General features: G+C 55.2%; 1 protein-coding gene across 1 annotated transcript; it reads right to left on the bottom strand.

Annotated features, from left to right (window-relative positions):
* Positions 1-1,108: 1,108 nt before the first annotated feature.
* CD101 (CD101 molecule) lies at positions 1,109-17,949 on the bottom strand. The gene is made up of 9 exons (XM_068425180.1): positions 17,895-17,949; positions 16,357-16,734; positions 15,013-15,429; positions 12,273-12,656; positions 11,439-11,822; positions 10,253-10,657; positions 4,487-4,894; positions 3,237-3,632; positions 1,109-1,305 (listed from the first exon to the last, which is right to left on the bottom strand). Exons 1-9 carry the CDS (start codon positions 17,947-17,949, stop codon positions 1,109-1,111), a joined length of 3,024 nt encoding a protein of 1,007 aa, XP_068281281.1.
* Between the last annotated feature and the right edge of the window lie 1,359 nt (positions 17,950-19,308).

Genomic DNA, 19,308 nt, shown 5'->3' with positions numbered 1-19,308 from the left:
CCTGACACCTGACCTTACAAGTTGCTGGGACCACATCTCATTTTGCACAATTAGGGGTTGAGTATCCCTTGACTTATAGAGACTGGACTGAAATCTCCTTTCCTCTAATGCATCAGCCAGCCAGCCTTCAGGTAGCAGAGCTCCTCCGCCTTGAAAAGGTGACCCTGAGCTAGATCCCAGAGCATTGAGGAGCTGCCCCGCAAGCACACACATAGCTTTTTTATTACGTGGTACAACCTGGAGGCGTCTAATACTAGGTCCCAGACGAGCAATTTTCTGACCCACAGACAGCCCAGGCACGAGGGACTGGATGCTGTCTTCTCCTACAGCAGTCCCAGCAAAGGAAGGAGCTGGAAAGTCTTTGTACACTCATCTCCAAAATGGCTTGGTGACCACTTCTTCCTTCTGAAATCCAAGACTCCATTTGAGTCCCTTATTGGGTCAAGAGGATTCGGTTTTTATGGATGGCTGTGGTACTCCTGCTATGGACCTCCTTCAGCCCCAGCCAGCCTTGCTCAGTCCTCATGTTCCTGTGACAGGCTTTTTTGATGAAGATACATTTCCTTTCAGAGAAGATGCTCTTTGGGCACAGCACCCTCAGAACAAGGGTACAGCAGTGTCTGAGAGCAAAGGATAGGCAAAGGCAAGTGCAATGCCTTAAACGGGATGCCAATACTCCATTTCCAGCTCTGCCACTGGTTTTGAAGCCTGCACACCACACAGATTTTGTCAAGTCACCTAAAATGAGTAGCAACTTGATACTTTTGTGTTGCGGTGCAAAAAGAGCTGTTTTTTCCCTTATACCTGCAGAGGAATAACACCACTTACATCCACAGTGGGCGATGCACACTGCACAGACCTCAAATATACCACAATGAACAGAGTGTGAGATGGGTGGGTACCTAACCCAAAGACAGGAACACCCGCTATGAAAACCCTGTTTGCTCAGTAATTCAAAGCTGCTTTGTTCCACTGAACATAAACATGCGATTTCAAGGATTCATTGCAAAGGCTACTACAAAACAACAAAAAGCCCCTCTGCAAGTACTCAGTCCTCCTCAGCTGTCCAGCTCTGCTCCTCCAAGTTACATCTGCCATTACAGACCAGCTAAGTCTTCTTGACCCCTCCAGTCCCTTGCAGTTCCATCAGCTGGTCTCCTGTGATGTTGCCCTTCTTGCTTTTTCTGAATTTGAAGTACCAGCAGAAGACAGCAAGGGCCAGGAGAAGGATCAGAACCAGCGGTAAGTATAGGATGAAGTTCAGCAGTAATGGGGATGAGCAGATCCTAGACAAAGCTGTTGACTCTGGAGGAAAAAAGAAAGAAAAAAAGTAAGTGAGGCCCCAAGCTTGTTTGAGTTTCTCTCTCCTACTGTTTCTATAGGTCATCTTCTTATCACTTTTCCCTCAGTTTTCAACAGATACCAATTTTTAACAATGTATACAGGCTACCTGAGGAGAAGGGGAAGAGAAACCAGGTAATTTGCCTCAACTTCTTGTTTTGGGAGGTCAGACAGGGCCCCAGCTCGTTCAGCTGAAACATCCCAACAGAAACAGCACGGCTCTTCAGCTACCTCATTCCAGACTGGACTCAGTAAGGAAGAGCCACAAACCCTTCACCCCCTGGGTCTGTGAAACTGGCTTTTACCTCTCTACCTCTGATGAAGCTCTGTACCCCATCCACACAGACAGAAGCAGCATTTACTCTCCCATAGGAAAACAGGGAGAAGTCTCCACCACATGAATGCCTCTATAGTACTAGGGAGGTATCCTAAAGGGCAGCATCAGGGATTAGAGCTGAAGTTACTCCTGGTTGCAGGTATACTTGCACATGGCTGTGTCACTACCCCTCAGAAAACTCCGGAACATTGAAATTCATGAGCCAGAGGGGCATTTTGAGATACCTGCATCACTGGAGAAACACAAACAAAAAAAAGAAAAAAAAAAAAAAAAGAGAGAGAAAGAAAAAACACCCAGATAATCTCTTGGATTTTGTGAAAACCATGAAAATCACTTGGCAAAAACACTTATACAAAAATTGGATGAGAATTTTCCAGCAGTTACCCAGCAATTTTAGCAATGGTTACCCCACCAGCAACCAGTAACAAGAGACAGAGGGAGCTGATGAAGAAGAAATCTGAGTGCTGGAGGGAGCCATGATGGACACCAGCAGGAACATAAAGCAGGGAGATGAAGCGCTGTCAGTCCCTTGCTGTGCACTTAAATCCAGATTAGCTCTGCTGTAGATGCAGAGTCATGCAAGTAGGCTTGCAAGTAGGGACAAGGGAGGGTCCTACAGGGTCCCCTGAGCTCTTCCACATTGGTCAGCATTGGTAATCGCTGCAGAAGCTATAACCACACGTAGGCACCCAGGCTGGCTTTGGGGCATGGCAACTCCAGGGCTGAAGGCACGAGAAGAACTGCAGGATCCTCTCAGCTGGGTGCAACACGATTGATTTCACAGTTCATATTTTTTCCTCCACATGGGTCATCCGAGCCTCCTATTTCCCCAAAGAGGCAACAAGAGAGTACTTTTTTCCTGCCTGTTACCTCCCTAAAACACTGTGTGCGCCTGACTGAAGCCTTTGCTTTTATTTATTTAAAATTCTGTATGCAGAATCCAGCTCTATCTTTGCACACAGCATGCACCCCAACTCACCCCAAGAGGACAGAGCCTGTTTTTACAGACCTCACTGGAGATGGACTTGACAGAAAAATCACACCAAGAATTTTTTCCCCAAAACAATGTTCTGGCCCCAAAGGCACGACTGAGAGCAGGGGTTTGTGCCCATGGTCCTGCAGAGAGCCCACAAGCCACAAAGCACTGCAGACACAAGTGCACTCAGTGGTACCCTCTGGACCACGTCTCACAGTCGGAGCTCTTGGTATCTCATCTGACCACCACCTCCAAGGTTTACAATGCCAAGCACCTGGGTTTCAGCCCTGGCAGATCAATGGGACTGGGAATGGGATCTCATTGCCTCCCCAACCAGGCCAACAGCACGTGTCCCTCGAAGGGTTCCCCTTCCTCCCCTGGCTCCCAACACAACTCCAGTGATCCCCCCAACACTGACCCGGCCCTGCAACCCCTTAGCAAGCCCTCCTGGCCCTGCTGCATCCACGCCACTGCAGCTGGCATCACCAGCAGAGAGCTGCCCTTATCGCCCTCTCGACACCCCAGCATGGTGAAGGGGGAACCGGTGCGGAGTGACCAGCCCCTCGCACCCAGAAGCATTACCTGGCGGGACAGTAGTGAGCTGGGTGTACCCCGAGCGCGCCGAGGCTTGCAGAGTCCGGTCCTTCCCCTCGCTCTGCTGCTGCCACTCCTGCACCTGGCAGTAATACAGCCCGGCATCGCCCTCCTCCACGCTGCGCAGCGTCAGGCTGATGTCGCCCGCGGTGGGACGGCGGAGGTGCAGCCTCCTCGCCAGGCTCTCCCAGGGGTACTCGACGGCACCGTCGCAGCGGAGGGTGAGCAGGGGTCTGGTGTGGCCGCTCTCCTCTCTCCGAAACCAGGTGGCAGAGAGGTGGGTGGCAGGCAGGGGGGCACCCTGCAGCAGGCAGCGCAGTGTCACCTCCTCACCCTCCCTCGCCGAGATGCTGCGGTTGGTTTTCTCCAGCTGTAGCTCGCGCTCTGGGGTAGGATGCAAGCAGAGAGAGACGTTGCGGTGTTGCACTGCCATAGAAATGCTCCTGCCTGTGTCTGCAGGCTGATGGGAATCTTCTAGGGCGAAGTGTGGGGTATTGGGATGGCGTCTTGCAAGAGCCTCTGCAGGACGCCCACAGGCCCCTTGCTCCTGTGACTCATTCTCCCCACGGTGTTTCCCCCCTATCACCTCTGGCCCCTGCTCACAACCCTCTCACTTCCCACCTCCTCCAAATAAGCGATAAGGCATCCTTTCAAGCAAAAGCTATTTAGGAAGCTGGGATTCTCTGATCCACTTTAGTTAGGGCTATAACCCATAAGCCAAGTGAGGCTGAGAGAGGGAAAAACTGAGCCAGGGAGGACCCACAGTGCACCCCAAGGTGGGTGCAGTGCCCAAGGTGAGAGCAGCTGAGCCTTCAGCCTTGTTCTCAGCAGCAATGTGCTGCAGGGTAAGGAAAACAGTGTCTTGCTTCAGGATGCTCAGGAGTACCAGGAAAGGGCTTCTTCTCTACTCACAGCACTGTACAACCAACCAAGTGCACCATGTGTTGGAAGGAAAAGAAATCGTCACGATTCACTTTATTATGAAGCATTACACATCAGCTGCTAGGGGCAAAAATACCAGCTTGGTTGGTTTGGGAGGATGTGGTAAATCCTCCTAATTCCCTGTTTCCCTTTGAGAGGCACTGACACCACCTGCATCCCTAAGTCTCAGATCCAACACAGGAGCTGCTGCTTCTCCTAAGCCCTGTCAGCTTAGGAGAGGCCCGGGCAGGGGCCTCATCGTAAATTGATCCAACCTTCTCCAGCAGCACCTCTACAAGAGATAAGCGCCTGCTCACCTGGGAGCTTGAACTCCAGCGTGGTCCTTCCCGATGCTCCCTCTCCAAGTTTGTACCAGCCGTCCACCAGCCAGAGCCATTCCTCTACCACACAGTAGTACCGGCCCTGGTCCCCGGGGTTTGCAGAGAGTATCCGCAGCCAGAAAACGTTGCTGGACACTCTCTGGCTCAGGAACCGGGACTTTTGTGTAGGAGAGCTGAACTCAGCCCCGTATTTCACTATGCTGCTGTAGTCGGCCCTTACGATTTGCAGGGGGGTTGCATCTGCCGGAGGAGGAGGTAGGAGGTACCAGGTAACAGCAAACTGAGAATTATTCTGGGCAGACACGATCCTGCACTCAATGGCTGTGTCAGCACCGCCAGCAATCTCCACAGAGCTCTCTTCCGTAGCTACTTGAAGCTTGCTTTCTAAAATGAAGAAATAAAATAATCATGCCAGCTGCAGCTGCCAATACAGGGATGCTGGCAAGGAGAGGGATAAGGCTGGCCTGAGAGACCCGCTGAAAGAGGAGAGAGGAAGAGGGTGCTCAGAGGATAAAGACCCATTAGGGGATGCTGGAGCAGCCGGGGTGGGGGAAGGAGGGAAAGAGCAAGTCCACACACCCTTATTTGAACTGTGGTGGGGAATCACTGGGTGCTGCTGGGCAGGGGAGTAGCAGGGGAGGTGTCTGGGGGACCACGGGGCAGGAACGGGGGGATGGAAGCAGCCGCCGTGTTGGAGCTTGGAGGCAAAGCCTCTGTCTGACCAGATGTGTCCATCTACCACCGCTATCAGCAGGCTTACACGTAAGTGACAAAACCAGCCCACAGCTTTGGAGGCTGTGAACAAGTGTCTTATCTCAGAGCGACTACAGAGCCTGTGTGGGTTTCACTAACAGCCGCCACCTCAGGTGTTTGCTGTGGTTATTAATCAGAAACCACACAACACAATTGGGAACATCCGCTGTGATTACGCCCAGCAATCGTTTGATCTAGCACCGAGCAGTTCAGGAGAGGAGAGCTGCGGTGCTGCCTGCGGCTCTGCCCCCACCCCAGGGTACAGGGCGGCTCCCGATGCGCCTATGCTGCTCCTGGTTTGAGGGACGCCCTTCCCAATGCACATCATCTGTTGCTGGTGCCTTTCACAGAATCACAGGATCAACCAGGTTGGAAGAGACCTCTGGGATCATCGAGTCCAACCGTTGTCCTGACACCACCATGTCAACTAGACCATGGCATTTCCTTCTCCTCCAGCAGCAGAAAGGCTGCAAACTAGTCTCTTTGAAGGGCCTCTGACCACCTGCGTTTCCCCTCGGCCCTCCCCTCCACACTGAGACACCACCCCTGTCAGATGGGGCCAGCACTCAGGTGCAGAAGCACCCACAGTATCTACCCAGCAGTAGACAGAAATTACTCAGCACGAGATACCATCAGGGTTTTGAGGGACTGTAGGCCGAGTTTCCATTCTTGGTGTTTTGCTTACGTGCAAGCTGAGCAGCAGGACATCCTGTGCTGCGGAGGCTGGGGGCAACCGAGCTCCCTTAAGCTCAGCCCCTGGGTGCTGGTTTGGGGACAGGCTGCAGAGGACTCACTGCGATACCCCTGCAGAGCATCTCAGCCCCCTGCCCTCAGCTGCAGGCTCAGCAGGGTGCTCTCCTCCCGGCACCTCCCCGAGGGGTGTGATGGCAGCAGGTTATGCAGAGGGCCTGTGGACCACGAGGGAGCTGCAGCTTCTCCTGCAGGGGCTGATGGGGAAGAGGGACACCACAGGAGAAAGCCCGCGCCTTTCCCCTTCCTTCAAGCATTTCTTCTCGAAACACAAGCAACCACTTCAGAGGCCACCACTGTCTCTCTTGAGAGCAGTCAACGCAAAATATCCCAACTGATGGCTTTTGGCACCCCTGCGCATTGCCTCTGCCTCCATCTCAAATTTGCCAACATAATCTCCCTGCTCACGTCCACTTATGCTGCTTTTTCCTCTTTGCACCCTACTGCTCCTCCTCCCTCTTCTCTCCACACTGCAGACACATTTTCCCCAAAAGTTTGACAGTTTCCTCCACAGTGAGACTTGCACAAGTCCCATTATCTGCTTACTGCCTCATATCAGTGGTGAGGATTTCAGCAGCAACATTCACTGTGAGGTGGCTGCTCCCAAGGGATCAACAAAGTGCTGTCCTGCATTTCACAGGGCACATCTGCTGCTCTGAAGAAACAGGTAAGGGCAAGAAGCAGAAGAGACGGGAAAGCAATCACCCTAATTAGGAAGCTGTGCAAATTCATCAGATCCTCACACACAGAGATCAGACTTGAGTGCATTTAGGAACCAGATGCAAGTTGATGTCTTCCAACTTCAGTACTTAAAAGCATACCCAGCCCACAGCCAGCTCAAAGGAAGCACAAATCTTCATAGATTTGTGCTTCAAAAGCCATCTGGAGACAGTCCTGGGCAACCTGCTCTAGGTGGCCCTGCTTGAGCAGGGGGTTAGACCAGATGACCTCCAGAGATCCCTGCCAACCTCAACCATCCTGTGTTTCTGTCACAGGTGAACTGATCACACTGGAAAAAATAAGACACTTGGTTCTTAACTTCAGCTGCTCAGTACAGAGGAATATCACTCAGCCAGCCTGCTGAAGTCCAGGAGCTTTATTCAGGCACCCAGAAGTGAACTCGGCCAAAGGGAAAGAAAAGATACTCCCGGGTATTTCAACTGGAGGCTTTGTTCCCATTTGAAAGGCCACAGGAGATGAGCAGGCAGGACCAGGGGAGGTGGTGGACATCGGGGACAGCCTTCCCATGTCAGACACGTGGATGTGCCTCTCCCAGCTGCTGCTGCTGGGGAGAGTATGCCAGCAGAGCAGCCCTGCTGCTCATCGCAAGCGGCTCTGCCACCTCTCCCAGCAAAAAGGAGCTCCAGGAAAGTCAGCTGTGGGGCCACGCTGGACCAAAACGTGCGCCTCCCTCCAAGCGAGCTCCTCCTGGCAGCGCTGCTGCTGTCGAGGGCGGGCAAAACCCAGGACCTTTGCCCAAACCCAAAGAGGCTGCCAGCACAGGAGACAGCAAACTGCCTGAGGGGGGCTTCTCGCTTGAGTAGGGCCTGGCCTGATGCCTGCTGGGGCAGAAAATACTCCAGAGAAGCAAAAGCTACTAGAGCTCAGAAAGGAGCCATGGGAAACCGCTGCTGTGAGCACCTGATTTTGATGGGACAAGTTGCTGTCTGGCTCTCAGAGAAGACCACCTCAAGAGGAAGCAGAGCACTTGCTGCAAAGCCCCTTCATTTCAGCTCCAGGTCTCCTCTCGCCTGCCTTTTCCTTTGGCACAGAAAGATATGGTGCTGTTTTCCCTTTCCTTTTCAATTTAATTAACCAAGCTGAGCCTCTCGCTGCCCATCTCACTGTGAACCCTGCCTGCTGATGCCACCCTTTCTGCCTGGCCCGGGAGCAGTGGAGCACGCAGAAGGGCACGGCCGCTGCAGAGACCCACACAGGCCGGCCGGCCGGATGGGAGGGCGGCTGGTGCAAAGCTCCCCATGGCTCACTGCGGAGCTGGGGGAAGCACTAATTATGGGACCCCACCAAGAGTCAGATGCTGAGCTACCTAAGAAGCAGGTAATGGAAAAGACCTGTCCTCCTTCCCCTCCTGTAACTGCCTTTCACACATGTCCCTCCCGTCTGTAGCTCCAGGCCAGATCCACAGTGGCATTTAAACTCCTAAAGCACTGACTGACACTGAATGGTAAACAAAGTGCCAAAGCAAAAGTCAAGAACTCCAGTATCTCTGCAGGCTTCAACCATAAGATTTTATGTGTGAAGAAACAGACTGGTGATTTCCATGATTTGCAGCTTCAATTTTCCACAGCTTCGTCTCATCCCAACACTGCTGGAGCCGGCTTCCTTCCCAGACTTACTTCTCTACCTTCCCAAATATCCTTCGCTGGCTCACGCTGCCTTTCTGAGAACGCCAGCCCTAGAGCCAGCAGCCACCTCCCACTGCGCATCACCCCCTCCCAGTTCCCACCATCTTTACAGCGTCACAGTATCCAGTAACAGCTGCAATACGTTTGGAGCCAAATGTCATAATTATCTCGCTGCTCTGTTGCTACCGTCTCTTCTGTGTAGACCCTCTGGAGGGTCTGACCTACAAGGAACGGCTGAGGGAGCTGGGGTTGTTTAGCCTGGAGAAGAGGAGGCTCAGAGGTGACCTTATTGCAGTCTACAACTACCTGAAGGGAGGTTGTAGTGAAGTGGAGTCGGACTCTTCTCCCAGGCAACTAGCGATAGGACAAGAGGACACAGCCTCAAGCTTCGCCAGGGGAAGTTCAGGTTGGACATTAGGAAGAATTTATTTTCAGAAAGAGTCATTAGCCATTGGAACGGGCTGCCCAGGGAGGTGGTGGAGTCACCATCTCTGGATGTGTTTAAGAAAAGACTGGACATGGCACTTAGTGCCACGGTCTAGTTGACAGGGTGGTGTCAGGGCAACGGTTGGACTCGATGATCCCAGAGGTCTCTTCCAACCTGATTGATTCTGTGATTCTGCGTGACACCCGCTCATCTTAATGCCGTTTACACTACTCATGTATGCTCACAGACACTGTCTGGTGTCACCCCTAGCCACAGCACTGCCCCACAGACCCCCTGTCCCCATCTGGCTGTAGCTCAGGTGTAACACGGAGCACCCCAGCACTCAGCTCTGCAGGGGCGAGGAAAGAGCAGCAGTGAAGCAGGAGGGAGAGCGCTGTGGAAACGAGCCTGGTCAGGGAAGGAAATGTATCAGCTTACGCTACAGCAAACCCACCAGTCAAAAAACAGGGAAAACACATTTCAGTTCACTGGGTTGTGATCCCAAAAACCCAAGGATTAGCAGAAGGAGCACTTAATGCATGAAAAAAGAGCAAGAACTCTCCTTTACTGGTAGAATAGACATGAGGGAAGCCCCCCTACTCTGTATTCTCACGTCTACCTCCACAGGCTCAGAGGTTTTGGCTGGGACAACCCCTGCAATTCCTCCAGCAGCCCCAGCCGCGAGCAGGGCAGGCCGAGACCGTGCTGCTGCCAGGGGCGGTGGGACCAGGCACACGGTGGGCTGGCTGGGGGGCTGCGGTGCATTGCCAATATCTCTCTTCCATAAGAGGAGGAGGATCCCTGTGCGATGCTGGCAGGCACGGTGGCATGGACCCTGCCCGCAGAGGTGGCCATAAAAGGGAACCCTGGGCAGCCCAGCCATGCCCGGGAGGAGATACCTCCACCCAAAGACTCTAGCACCTTGCAGCTCAGTGCTGGCTCCCAGCCCGGCAGAGAGCCCTGGTGCTGTCTCAGAGCACCTCGAATATATCGAGGGAAGCCTGGGGGGACACAGGCATATCCCAGCACCAGCTTCAGGGGCTGATCTCCCTCCACCACCCTCCAGCCCCCACAGAAGCCCACACCATGGGAGGCACCTCGCACCCCCAGCACTCAACTGGGCTCCTTGGGGGGGCGACTGCTTCTTCCCAGAAACAAGGCTTAAAATCCTAGTGGCAAGGCTGATCCCTATACGCTTGGCATATTCTGCAAACAAATAGATATTGCCACTCCCCAACACCAAATTTGCCTCCAAAAGTGTTGTCAGGAGCTGTGGGTGCTGAGGAAGAAACAGGACAGGCAGCACTGTCTCATGCAGCCCTGGGAGGTGACCCTGCTGGAGACACCCCAGGCATCAGTGGTCCTGGTTGTCCTGGTCATGTTTAATGGATTTAAAGTTGCAGAAGGAGAGACCTCTGTTGAAGAAGCACCCATGGTGCTGCTTACCTGGCAGCACCACCTTTATCCCCACAGCATTGGACCTGCTGGTGGCCGCCGGCTGCCCCAGCGGCAGGGTGTTCCTCCTCCAGACCTCCACCTCACACTGGTACGTCCCCTCGTCAGCAGCAGTGGCACTGTGGATGCGCAGCCTGAAGGAGCTGGTAGCCTTCGTCAGCTGGGCTTTCTCCTGGAGGTGTGGCTGCGCTGCCCCCCAGGCCACGGTGCCACTGGGAAAGACCTGGACCATGTTGTGGTAGCTGCCGGTGGGTGGGCTGGGCTGGAAGAGCCACCTCACAGACACTGGCACCTCCTCGAGGGTGTAGTTGGCGCTCACTTGGCAGACGAGTTCAAAACTTTGCCCATATATGATGGTGGCAATTCGGCTTCTCAGCGTGGCATGCAGACCAAGACCTGCTCAGGAGGAGAGAGCGCTTGGTACCAGGACAGCAATCCTGCCCCATGCCACCTCGCTGCCACCCGTCCCACGCAGCACTGTCCATGCTGCCCCAGCCACCACAGCCCCATGGCAGCCAGCACTCCTGCTGCTCCTCTGCCGGCACTGCCTTCCCCCCATTGGCACTGTGCTCTTCCAGCCCCAGGTGATCCCTTGCCCTCTCCTACCTCCCCCCCTGCTCTCCCACCCCCAGCCCCTGGGCAGCCCTGAGTACCCTCTCTTCCAGGCTGCCCAGTCCCACCCCATGGAAGGGAGCCAGGGATCCTCTGCTGATGCTGCTCATCTGTTTGCTCCTTCTTTCCACCCTCCACAAAAGCCTGACAACTCCTATGGCTTGACTGGTGCTTTCAGGCACCCGGCCCAGCAACAAGAAAGGAAAAACACCCCAAATCACAGCCAGAAGCTGCCTCTCCATAAAGGCACCCATTCCAGCAATCAGAAGAAGAAATGGTGTGTCAGAAAGACCTGCTGAGCAAGCCACTGCCTTTCAGGTCTCTGGGCATTTTAGCTGTTGTGTCCCACTTGTCTCTCCCAAAACATCTCATGGAGGACTGAAGCACTCTGCTAGAAATGGGGAAACTGAAGCACTCCAGGGCCCAGTGATCAGCCCCAGGTCACCCTGCAGCAGCAGTGGGGCACAGCAGACCTCTGTCCTACCCACATGCATCCACCTGCTTCTCCAGCCTTGCCTCCAGCACATCCAGCTTGAAAGCCCAGAAATAGGGTGGCCCAACTCACCCATGGAGCTGACTGTCACCACTGTCTCTCCCTGCTCTGTCCAGCTCTGGCCTCGGGACCACTCGGTCACTTCACACCCATACTGCCCGCCGTCGCTCTCATCCAACGTGCTGGGGATCACCAGGGTGAAGGTGCCGGAGCTCGCTTTCTTCAGCCAGAGGTTCCCCCGAGTCCCACCGTCCTGGTAGGTGCTGCCCAGCCTCAGGGTGCCATCCCGCTCCATGGTGGCCACTGGCACCTGGGGACCCGGGTGCTGCGGTGGCAGGTGCCACCACTGCACGGACACAGGGCTGGTTGCTCCTTGCACCTCACACAGGAGGATCAAGGCGTCTCCTGCCAGGACCTGCGGCGTGCTGGTGGACACGGAGAGGCGCAGGCGGCGCTCTGCAAACAACAGTTACTGCATGGTAGGGGATGGTGTTGTGCTGCTCAGAGAAAACCAGAGATACTGTGGCATTAGATGGAGAGACTAACTACATATTGACATTGGAAAAGGAAACCAGGGTAGGACAGGCATTGCTCACAATTTTTTGTACCAAAGACACAGGAGGACCCAACCCCCTCAGACCTCTACCTGTTTGCCCCAAAACTTATCGCAAAGAGACTGAGCTAAAGGTTTACACTTTGTTGACAGCTGCTGCATCTGTCATGCTGATGTTTGCCAGAGCAAGTGCTTTTCCCATTATTATCTACCAAGATCTAGAGCACATTTGCACTCTTGCTGCAAACAGCAGGTGTGTTGCCCCCGCTAAGATAAGGCCAGACTTGAAGCATTCCCCAGTCAGGGATCACTGCAGGCTTTACCCAGAAGAGCAGCCACTAGGATTTACTAACCTATCGGCTTCACGTGGACTTGGATGCCTGATGACACATTGGTTTGGATGCTGTGAAAGCGTCCAGGAGTCTTCACCTCCGTAACAAAGCAGTGGTATGTACCGTTGTCCTTCAGCCCCACCTCATAGACGGTGAGGACATAAACCGTGTTGCTTTGCTTGAATGCTCGGAGCTGCCCCAGCTTGGCTCTCTCCTCATATTTGTCCTCCCAAATCAATACCCCATGGGGGTCAACGCTGGTCACTTTCACGCCGTTGAGGAGCCAAAGCACTTGGAAGTGCCTGCTGCTGCTCTTCTGGGCTCCCACCATGCACTGTAGCTGCAAGGTATCACCTTCAGAAAGTGAGCTTTCAACAGCAGCGATGTCCACGGAGAGGTCTCCGCCTGCGGGCAATCAAAAGCGAAGAGGGTGGTGGGTGGCCCTGCCCACACTTCCCTCCCGTGTGGCAGCACCGATGGCCATGCAGAGGGAAATGGGAGGGAATTCTCTATTGAAACATTTTCTTTTGTTAGAAAAGTGATCAGGATGGAGAATTTTGCCCATGGGGAGGTGGTTGCCAGCTCCAGGCACAATCGCAGGTGGAGGAAGTACCAGAGCCCTGAGGAACTGAGCTCCCCGCTTCGGAGCAGCTAACCTCCCCAGAGCAGAGCACCCACTGGGACAGCCTAGGGCCACAGCCACCCCCCGGCTCAGCTCAGGCATCCTAACTGAGGGCTGCCCTAACCCAGAGGCATTGGCTTTTGTGGGGAGCTGCTCCATCTCACTTCCTGGAGCTGTTCTGCTTCATGTAACATCCCTTAAACCAGAAAGGGGCACAAAGGGGCCTTATCACTCAGGGGTGTCTTTAACTCTGCTGTCTGTGGTGGGAGAAGGTGCGTGAAGGGCTGGCTTTCAAGTCGCTTGTCTGAACCTGATGCTGCTGGTCCCGCATTCTGCAGCCCTCACTGGCTGCTGCAGGATGTGGGCAGGAGACGCTCTCCAAGTTGGAGAGGTTTTGGGTTAGTTCCTACAGAAAGCAGAAGTGTCAAGTCTTGTCACAGCACAGGGAGGTCAGAGGGAAGCAAGAGGAGGTGGAGGTCATCTCCTAGTCCCTGTCATGCCCCCCTACCAACAGGCAGCAGGTGACAAGCAAAGAGGGTAGCGACAGGAGGAACACAAAGTCATCTTCCCCTCAGCAGACCCTCTTGGGCAGCCAGCCACACCTGAGGGGAGGACCCTGTCTCTGGGTCCTATGATACGATTCACCTTCCTCGCGGGGCATTTGAAGCCTCTGCCGCTAATGCCCCCTGGTTCCTGGCATCAGCCTGGCTGGAGAGTGGCTGCAGGCAGAGACCCCTGAAATCCTGTGCCATGACCCCACACAGCAGTGGCACAGCCATAAAACAGGAGGTAGGGCTGAGCCCTGACTCCCTGGGCAGGCAGCCTGGCTCACACCACGCCATCTCCTCGGGTCACTGTGGTGCTCCCCCGTGTCTAACGACAAGCGCAAGGCTCCGTGCTGTAGTTTGGAGGTGAAACAGAGCAGCTCCCAGACTGCCGCTGGAATAGCTCAAATAATTTATTGCAAGCAGAGCACCCCGTGAATTTAAACACTCATTCATAAACAGTTTGCAAACAGGAATCCAAGCCACTGCAGATTTGTTTGGCATTCCCAAATATTTGCTGGAGAGTTTATAGAAACCAATAGAGCGGTTGGCTACGGTCAGAGAGGCTGCTGGTTCCCACTGCAATGGGGTGCTCAGCCCTGCAGCTTGGGCTCTCCCACGGGGTGCTGGAGGGAGACCCCAGCCCTGCAGATGTGGTGGAGGGCTCCTACGCCCCAGCCCTGCAGATGTGGTGGAGGGCTCCTACGCCCCAGCCCTGCAGATGTGATGAAGGGCTCCTACGCCCGCCGCCGTTTCCCCCCAGCAACACCTGCAGCTCTAACACAACCACCATGTTGTCCTCTTACCACCATCGCCTGCCTTCTACCCTTAATGGCTACCACAGGGCAAATGTTGAACTCTGAGAAGGTTTCTCTGCTTAGAAAAGATTCTGTGGTACTGTTGCCCGAAGCCCCACACTACCAGTCATGATGAACTCTCTCAAACAAGCGGATGCAGGGAAGTGCACTGACTGCCATTGCTCTCCAGGCAGCAGCAGCCACGGAAAGCCACTGCAGCAACCAGTGCATAATAAGGGGAATAAAGCTCTGCCAGTCAGCCAGGTGTCAGGAAACAGGCTCTGACAGTGGGAGACTGCGCTTCCCTCCCCTTCCCCGCCCCGAGCCACACAGGGAGTGCTCGGTCCTTCCTAATCTGTTTCTTTGGTTTCCTGCTCTGACTCACCACTGTCTTGTGAGACGCCAGTTCCCCTCACCACCGGGGCTCTGCAGCCTCCTCCATCCGCCCTGAGGCGTGGGGACAGGGTACGCCACCTCCCCAGGCAGGTTTTCAGTGAGAGACTTGCTCCCGTTTTACTGCATATGTTAAAGGACATCTACTAGATGCAGCCTTGGCTGCTTTGAGGTAAAACTTGCTGGTGGGAAAGAGAGATTTTTCCCTTCCTCTGGGCACAGCTACCCACAGGCAGCTGGGGGAAGAGCAGGGTGAGGGACCACAGCCAGCAAAAGGCTTATGGCAGGAGGGGTGGCAGGCAGGGTGCTCAGAGGAGTGGCAGCAAACACAGCACTGTAACCAACCCAGGGCAGTGGGGGGAGAGAGGTTTTCCTGCACAAGGAGTTGGTGCCAAGGGCCCTACCCTGGCTCGTGACTGCCAGCGACGTCCTCCCTGTTTGCTTGCGGGAGATGTCCTTCCACGTCTCATCAGGATCCTCCATCCACTCGGCTGCCTCACAGTACAGCTGCCCCTGGTCGGACGGCTCCACTCCCCCGATGGACAGCTTGTACGTGGTGTTCCCAATCTTGTTCAGTCGCACGTCCCCCTCCAGAAACCTCCGTGCATAAGAGGGCCCTGGCCTCAAGATGAAGTCCCTGGAAAGGGTGAGGACCTCCTCGGTATGGCTCTCTCCTGCTCCTTGAAGACGGTACCAGCCAACAGAGAGATGCGTGTGCTGGGCGGTGGACTTTGACACCTCGCAGGTGAGCTCCACTGCCTCCCCTTTGGCACGGGTGAGGTCCTGGGGTGCCATGGAAGCCGAGAGGGTGTCTGCAATCACTGAGCACGGGGGAGAAACACAGAGAGCAGCGGGTCACAGGAAAAATCATTTCTTGGCCTCGATGGGCAACCTGCTGGTCACTACAAAACTGCAGCCAGGCCCTGAGGGATCTGACATGTAGAAGAAATATCTTCTGTAGCTGATTGACAAGGCTTCCATCAGCCTATGCCAAGGCGTGAAGTGGTTAAAACCTCATCAGGGAAGAAACCACAGTGAATCTCTCTGCAGTACCCTCTTCAGACAAACTATGGGTGGTATTAATTAGGCAGCCCCAAGGAGATTAACGAGCAGCCCCTCATGATCCCAAGTGCAGGCTGGCACACCACCAGGATAAAGGAGGAAACAGGGGTGAATACTAGAAGGAAGCACCATACCACTATGTAGACTTGGTGGGCTCACAGTAGGGCCTCTTCCTTTGTCTCTCCACCCTGTTGTGTTCCCTTTCCCAGTGCTCTGCAGGAGCTGCTCCCTCCCTCTTTCCATGGGTATCCCTCTTGGGTCAAGTCCCATACTCTGACCTGAGAGGGCACCAACAGCTAATGCACAGAGCCCGAAAACTCCTGCCCTCCTAAGCATTGGGCTGTGAAATGCTGCGACTGCATCAGGAACTAACCTAAAGTTGGGCCATGGGACAGCAGAGGCTTCCTCTCCCTTCCCTTGCCCTGGCTGGGAGGCATCGGCCAGAGCAACCTGCCGAAGGACTTCTGGGCATCCCAACCTTGGCCACCCAGCGGTAGGACAGCAATCCCACAGTGGGGACAGGAGAAGGAAAATTTGTGCCCAACAGTCCCATTAATTTCCCCTTTCCCCAGCTGCCCCTCTGTCAGGGACCAGACGAGCAGTTCTACCCAGCACAAACTGGTGGGCAGTAGGAGCCTGCCTGCACCCCCGCCCAGCAGGGAGCGGGGCTCTCCTTCAGGACTCACCTGAGAGGTTCGTCTTGGCGCTGTAACTCCCGAAGTACCTCTCGTCGGTGTTGGGCGTGTGGCACTCGTACTCCCCGGCGTCCCGGTCCTGCAGCTCGGTGATGTGCAGCAGGACGGCGTCCCCCTGCACCCGCTCCACGTAGATCCCCCGGCTGCGCACCCGCTGGGTGTAGATGGCGTAGGGGAAGGAGGGGTCCACGGTGCTGACGATCTGCACCTCCCGCTCGGGGGCCGAGGGCAGGTAGATGGACCACTGGAAGTTCTGCTCCGCCGGGCCCTGGTAGCCGCTCACCTTGCACCACAGCGTGACGTGGGACCCCCTCACACGGTAGAGGGGCCCCTTCTGAATAGTCACCACCCGTTGGCCAGTGCTCAGACCTGCCGGCAAACAGTTGGCACAGGCGGTGTTTTCAGGGGTACACGCAATGCGAGGGCTGTGCACCCAAACCGGCACGGGGTCTGGATGTGCACAGGACTGCAATGACAAGAACTGCTGTGTAGCCTCATTCTTTGAAGCACAAGGTCCAAGTGACTTCACACCTCTTGCAATTTAAGAACAAGTCCTGTAACAACAGACCTCTAAATTTCCTTGTCTCCTAGCACATGACAGAGACCAGAGCATCATGGCCGGAGGGCTGTCAAGCCTGTTCATGGCTGGAGAGCATCTCTCAGCCAGCTGTTCAGAGGGAGCAGCAACCAGGCTGAGATCACTGGAGGAAGCTTGTAGTGTGTTAAAATCAAGAAGACCAAGCACTCAAGTCCTGCACAAGGTGGGGGGGAAAGGGAGCAGGTGCCAGAGCTGACCACTGCCAGAGAAGGAGATATAATGCAGAAGCCAAGGGACACGGGACGGTGGAGGGAAACAGCAAGCTGGGTGCTGCAGAGGTGCTCTATGGACAGAAACCGGGGAGGGCGTGGGAGAGGGGGCCAGCACGAGCTCCTCCGAAGGCAAGGGGCACTGGGAAGCAGCAAGGGCTCCCTCCATTTCTGCCTGCAGAAGGTTTGGCGGGGGTGATGGCCACTCGTGCACTCTCCCCTCCCGCAGAGCTCCCAGTGGTGACACTTGCTCCATTCTGGTGCCCAGCACGCACACAAGCAAAGTGCCCACAGGACACAGGCACTATGTCAAAAACGAACCATGGAGAGACCGGGCCAGGGAAGAGAGCTGGTGGGGGCACAGCCTAAGAAACCCTCAGAAAACCCCTCCCAAGGGAAGGGGGGGTGAGGTAACCCCCTCTGCACCCCCAACAGCCACACAACAGGGGTGTACATGTCCCCTCTCTGAAACCCTGCCAGGGTCCAGGCTATCGCTTTGGTGTGAAACCACAGTGCTGAAATGAGAACGTGCCACTGCACCTCTTCCCACGGCCACCGAGCCAGAGCAGCACTGGCCACAGCAGGGCCACCCTGGTCCCGCAGCCCCAGCAAAGTGCCCCGCTGAGCCACCCACCTGCAAAGCTCCCATCTGCACCGAGGAGGTGCTTTACTTCCCCCTCGCCTGCCCCAGGAAAGCCCCTGCCGCAGTGCAGGGCACTCACCCGTGAGGAGGAGGAGGAGGAGGAAGGCAGCCACCAGGCACCATGCCAGCCCCATGGGAAACAGCTCTGCTTGAGTCCTCTCCCAGCTGGGCGGTGGAAGGCTCTCGTGGGTGATGGCGACAGCCACCCCACTATTTTGAAAGTGGCTGGGAGGAAGCTGCCTGGCGGCAGTGGTTTCCTCTGCTTAGAAGCAGCAGGGAGAGGTTGGGGAGCAGGGTGCAAAGCAACACGCCTCTGGGAGGTGACAACCAGCACCCCGGCCCCATGCTGCTGGGAAAGGGTGATGCCCAAGGCCTCTCCTGCTGCTGTGTGCATGCCAGGTGCCCGGCGCTACTGGCTGTGGCTTTGCTGTTCCACAGCAGCTCACAGGCTAATGCTCTGCTTCACAACTCCCACTTTGCTGCATGGAGTAGCTTGCTCCCTGCTAACAGAGGGGGTGAGGGGCCAAACCCCGGGAAGGGATGGGGGCAGATATCTAGGGCTGAAGCTCCCCCCAGACAGTTATTTTCTGTAGCTGCAGACAGCAGCATGATGCCTCAGGTACAGGCTGGGTGAGGGGCTCAAACCAGAGACACCCTCTGAAGGGATGTGTTTGGGGGGCAAGGTTGGTTTGGTTGTGGGGTTTTTTTTGCTTTGTTTTCCCAGAAAGGATGGCAGCACACGGCATGTACCCCCCAGCCACGCTGCCTGGGCATCGACTGAATGACTAAATTAGCTCAGGGATTCGCAAGCAAAAGCCAGCCATAAAACAAGTCCTTTTGCTTGATCCCATGGGACTCCTAGAGGGAATGAGATCCATGTAATGAACCAAAACAAACACGAGGTCCCTCCTTCCCCCATTTAATACACTGATTTATATGACAGCCTGCGGAGCCAGGAGATAGAGGCAGAGACTCCTGGCTGCAAGGCTCACACCTCCATTAGCCAGCTCCTCATCAGCCTGTGCACACAGCTCCCGTAGCACCACACAGGTCTCCAGAAAGCCAAATGCAGGGCGAGGGGATGGGCTATTGCAGCAGGCAGAGTGGTCCTTGCAAGATCTCACCTGTCTCCACAGAGGTAGTGGGGTCACCATCTCTGGATGTGTTTAAGAAAAGACTGGACATGGCACTTAGTGCCATGGTCTAGTTGACAGGGTGGTGTCAGGGCAATGGTTGGACTCGATGATCCCAGAGGTCTCTTCCAACCTGGGTGATTCTGTGATTCTGTCCTCTGCCACCCACCATTGCTGCAATGAAACAGAGCAGAGGAGCAGCACCTGTTTTGGGGGAAGAGGGTGAAATGCAGGACTGAAACCCGCACGCTGTCTCCACAGAGGGCAGAGGCTAGCAAGTGGTGGAGTGTCCAAACACGCCTGTTGGCAAGGAGGGCGCGTGTCCCATGGCAGTAGGACACCCCACGCACATAGCCATGA

This window comes from Nyctibius grandis, chromosome 2 (assembly GCF_013368605.1).
Source record: "Nyctibius grandis isolate bNycGra1 chromosome 2, bNycGra1.pri, whole genome shotgun sequence".
In the NCBI taxonomy this organism is placed as follows: domain Eukaryota; kingdom Metazoa; phylum Chordata; class Aves; order Nyctibiiformes; family Nyctibiidae; genus Nyctibius; species Nyctibius grandis.
Note: the sequence above shows the minus strand (reverse complement) of the source record. Positions and strands in the feature narration are given on the sequence as shown.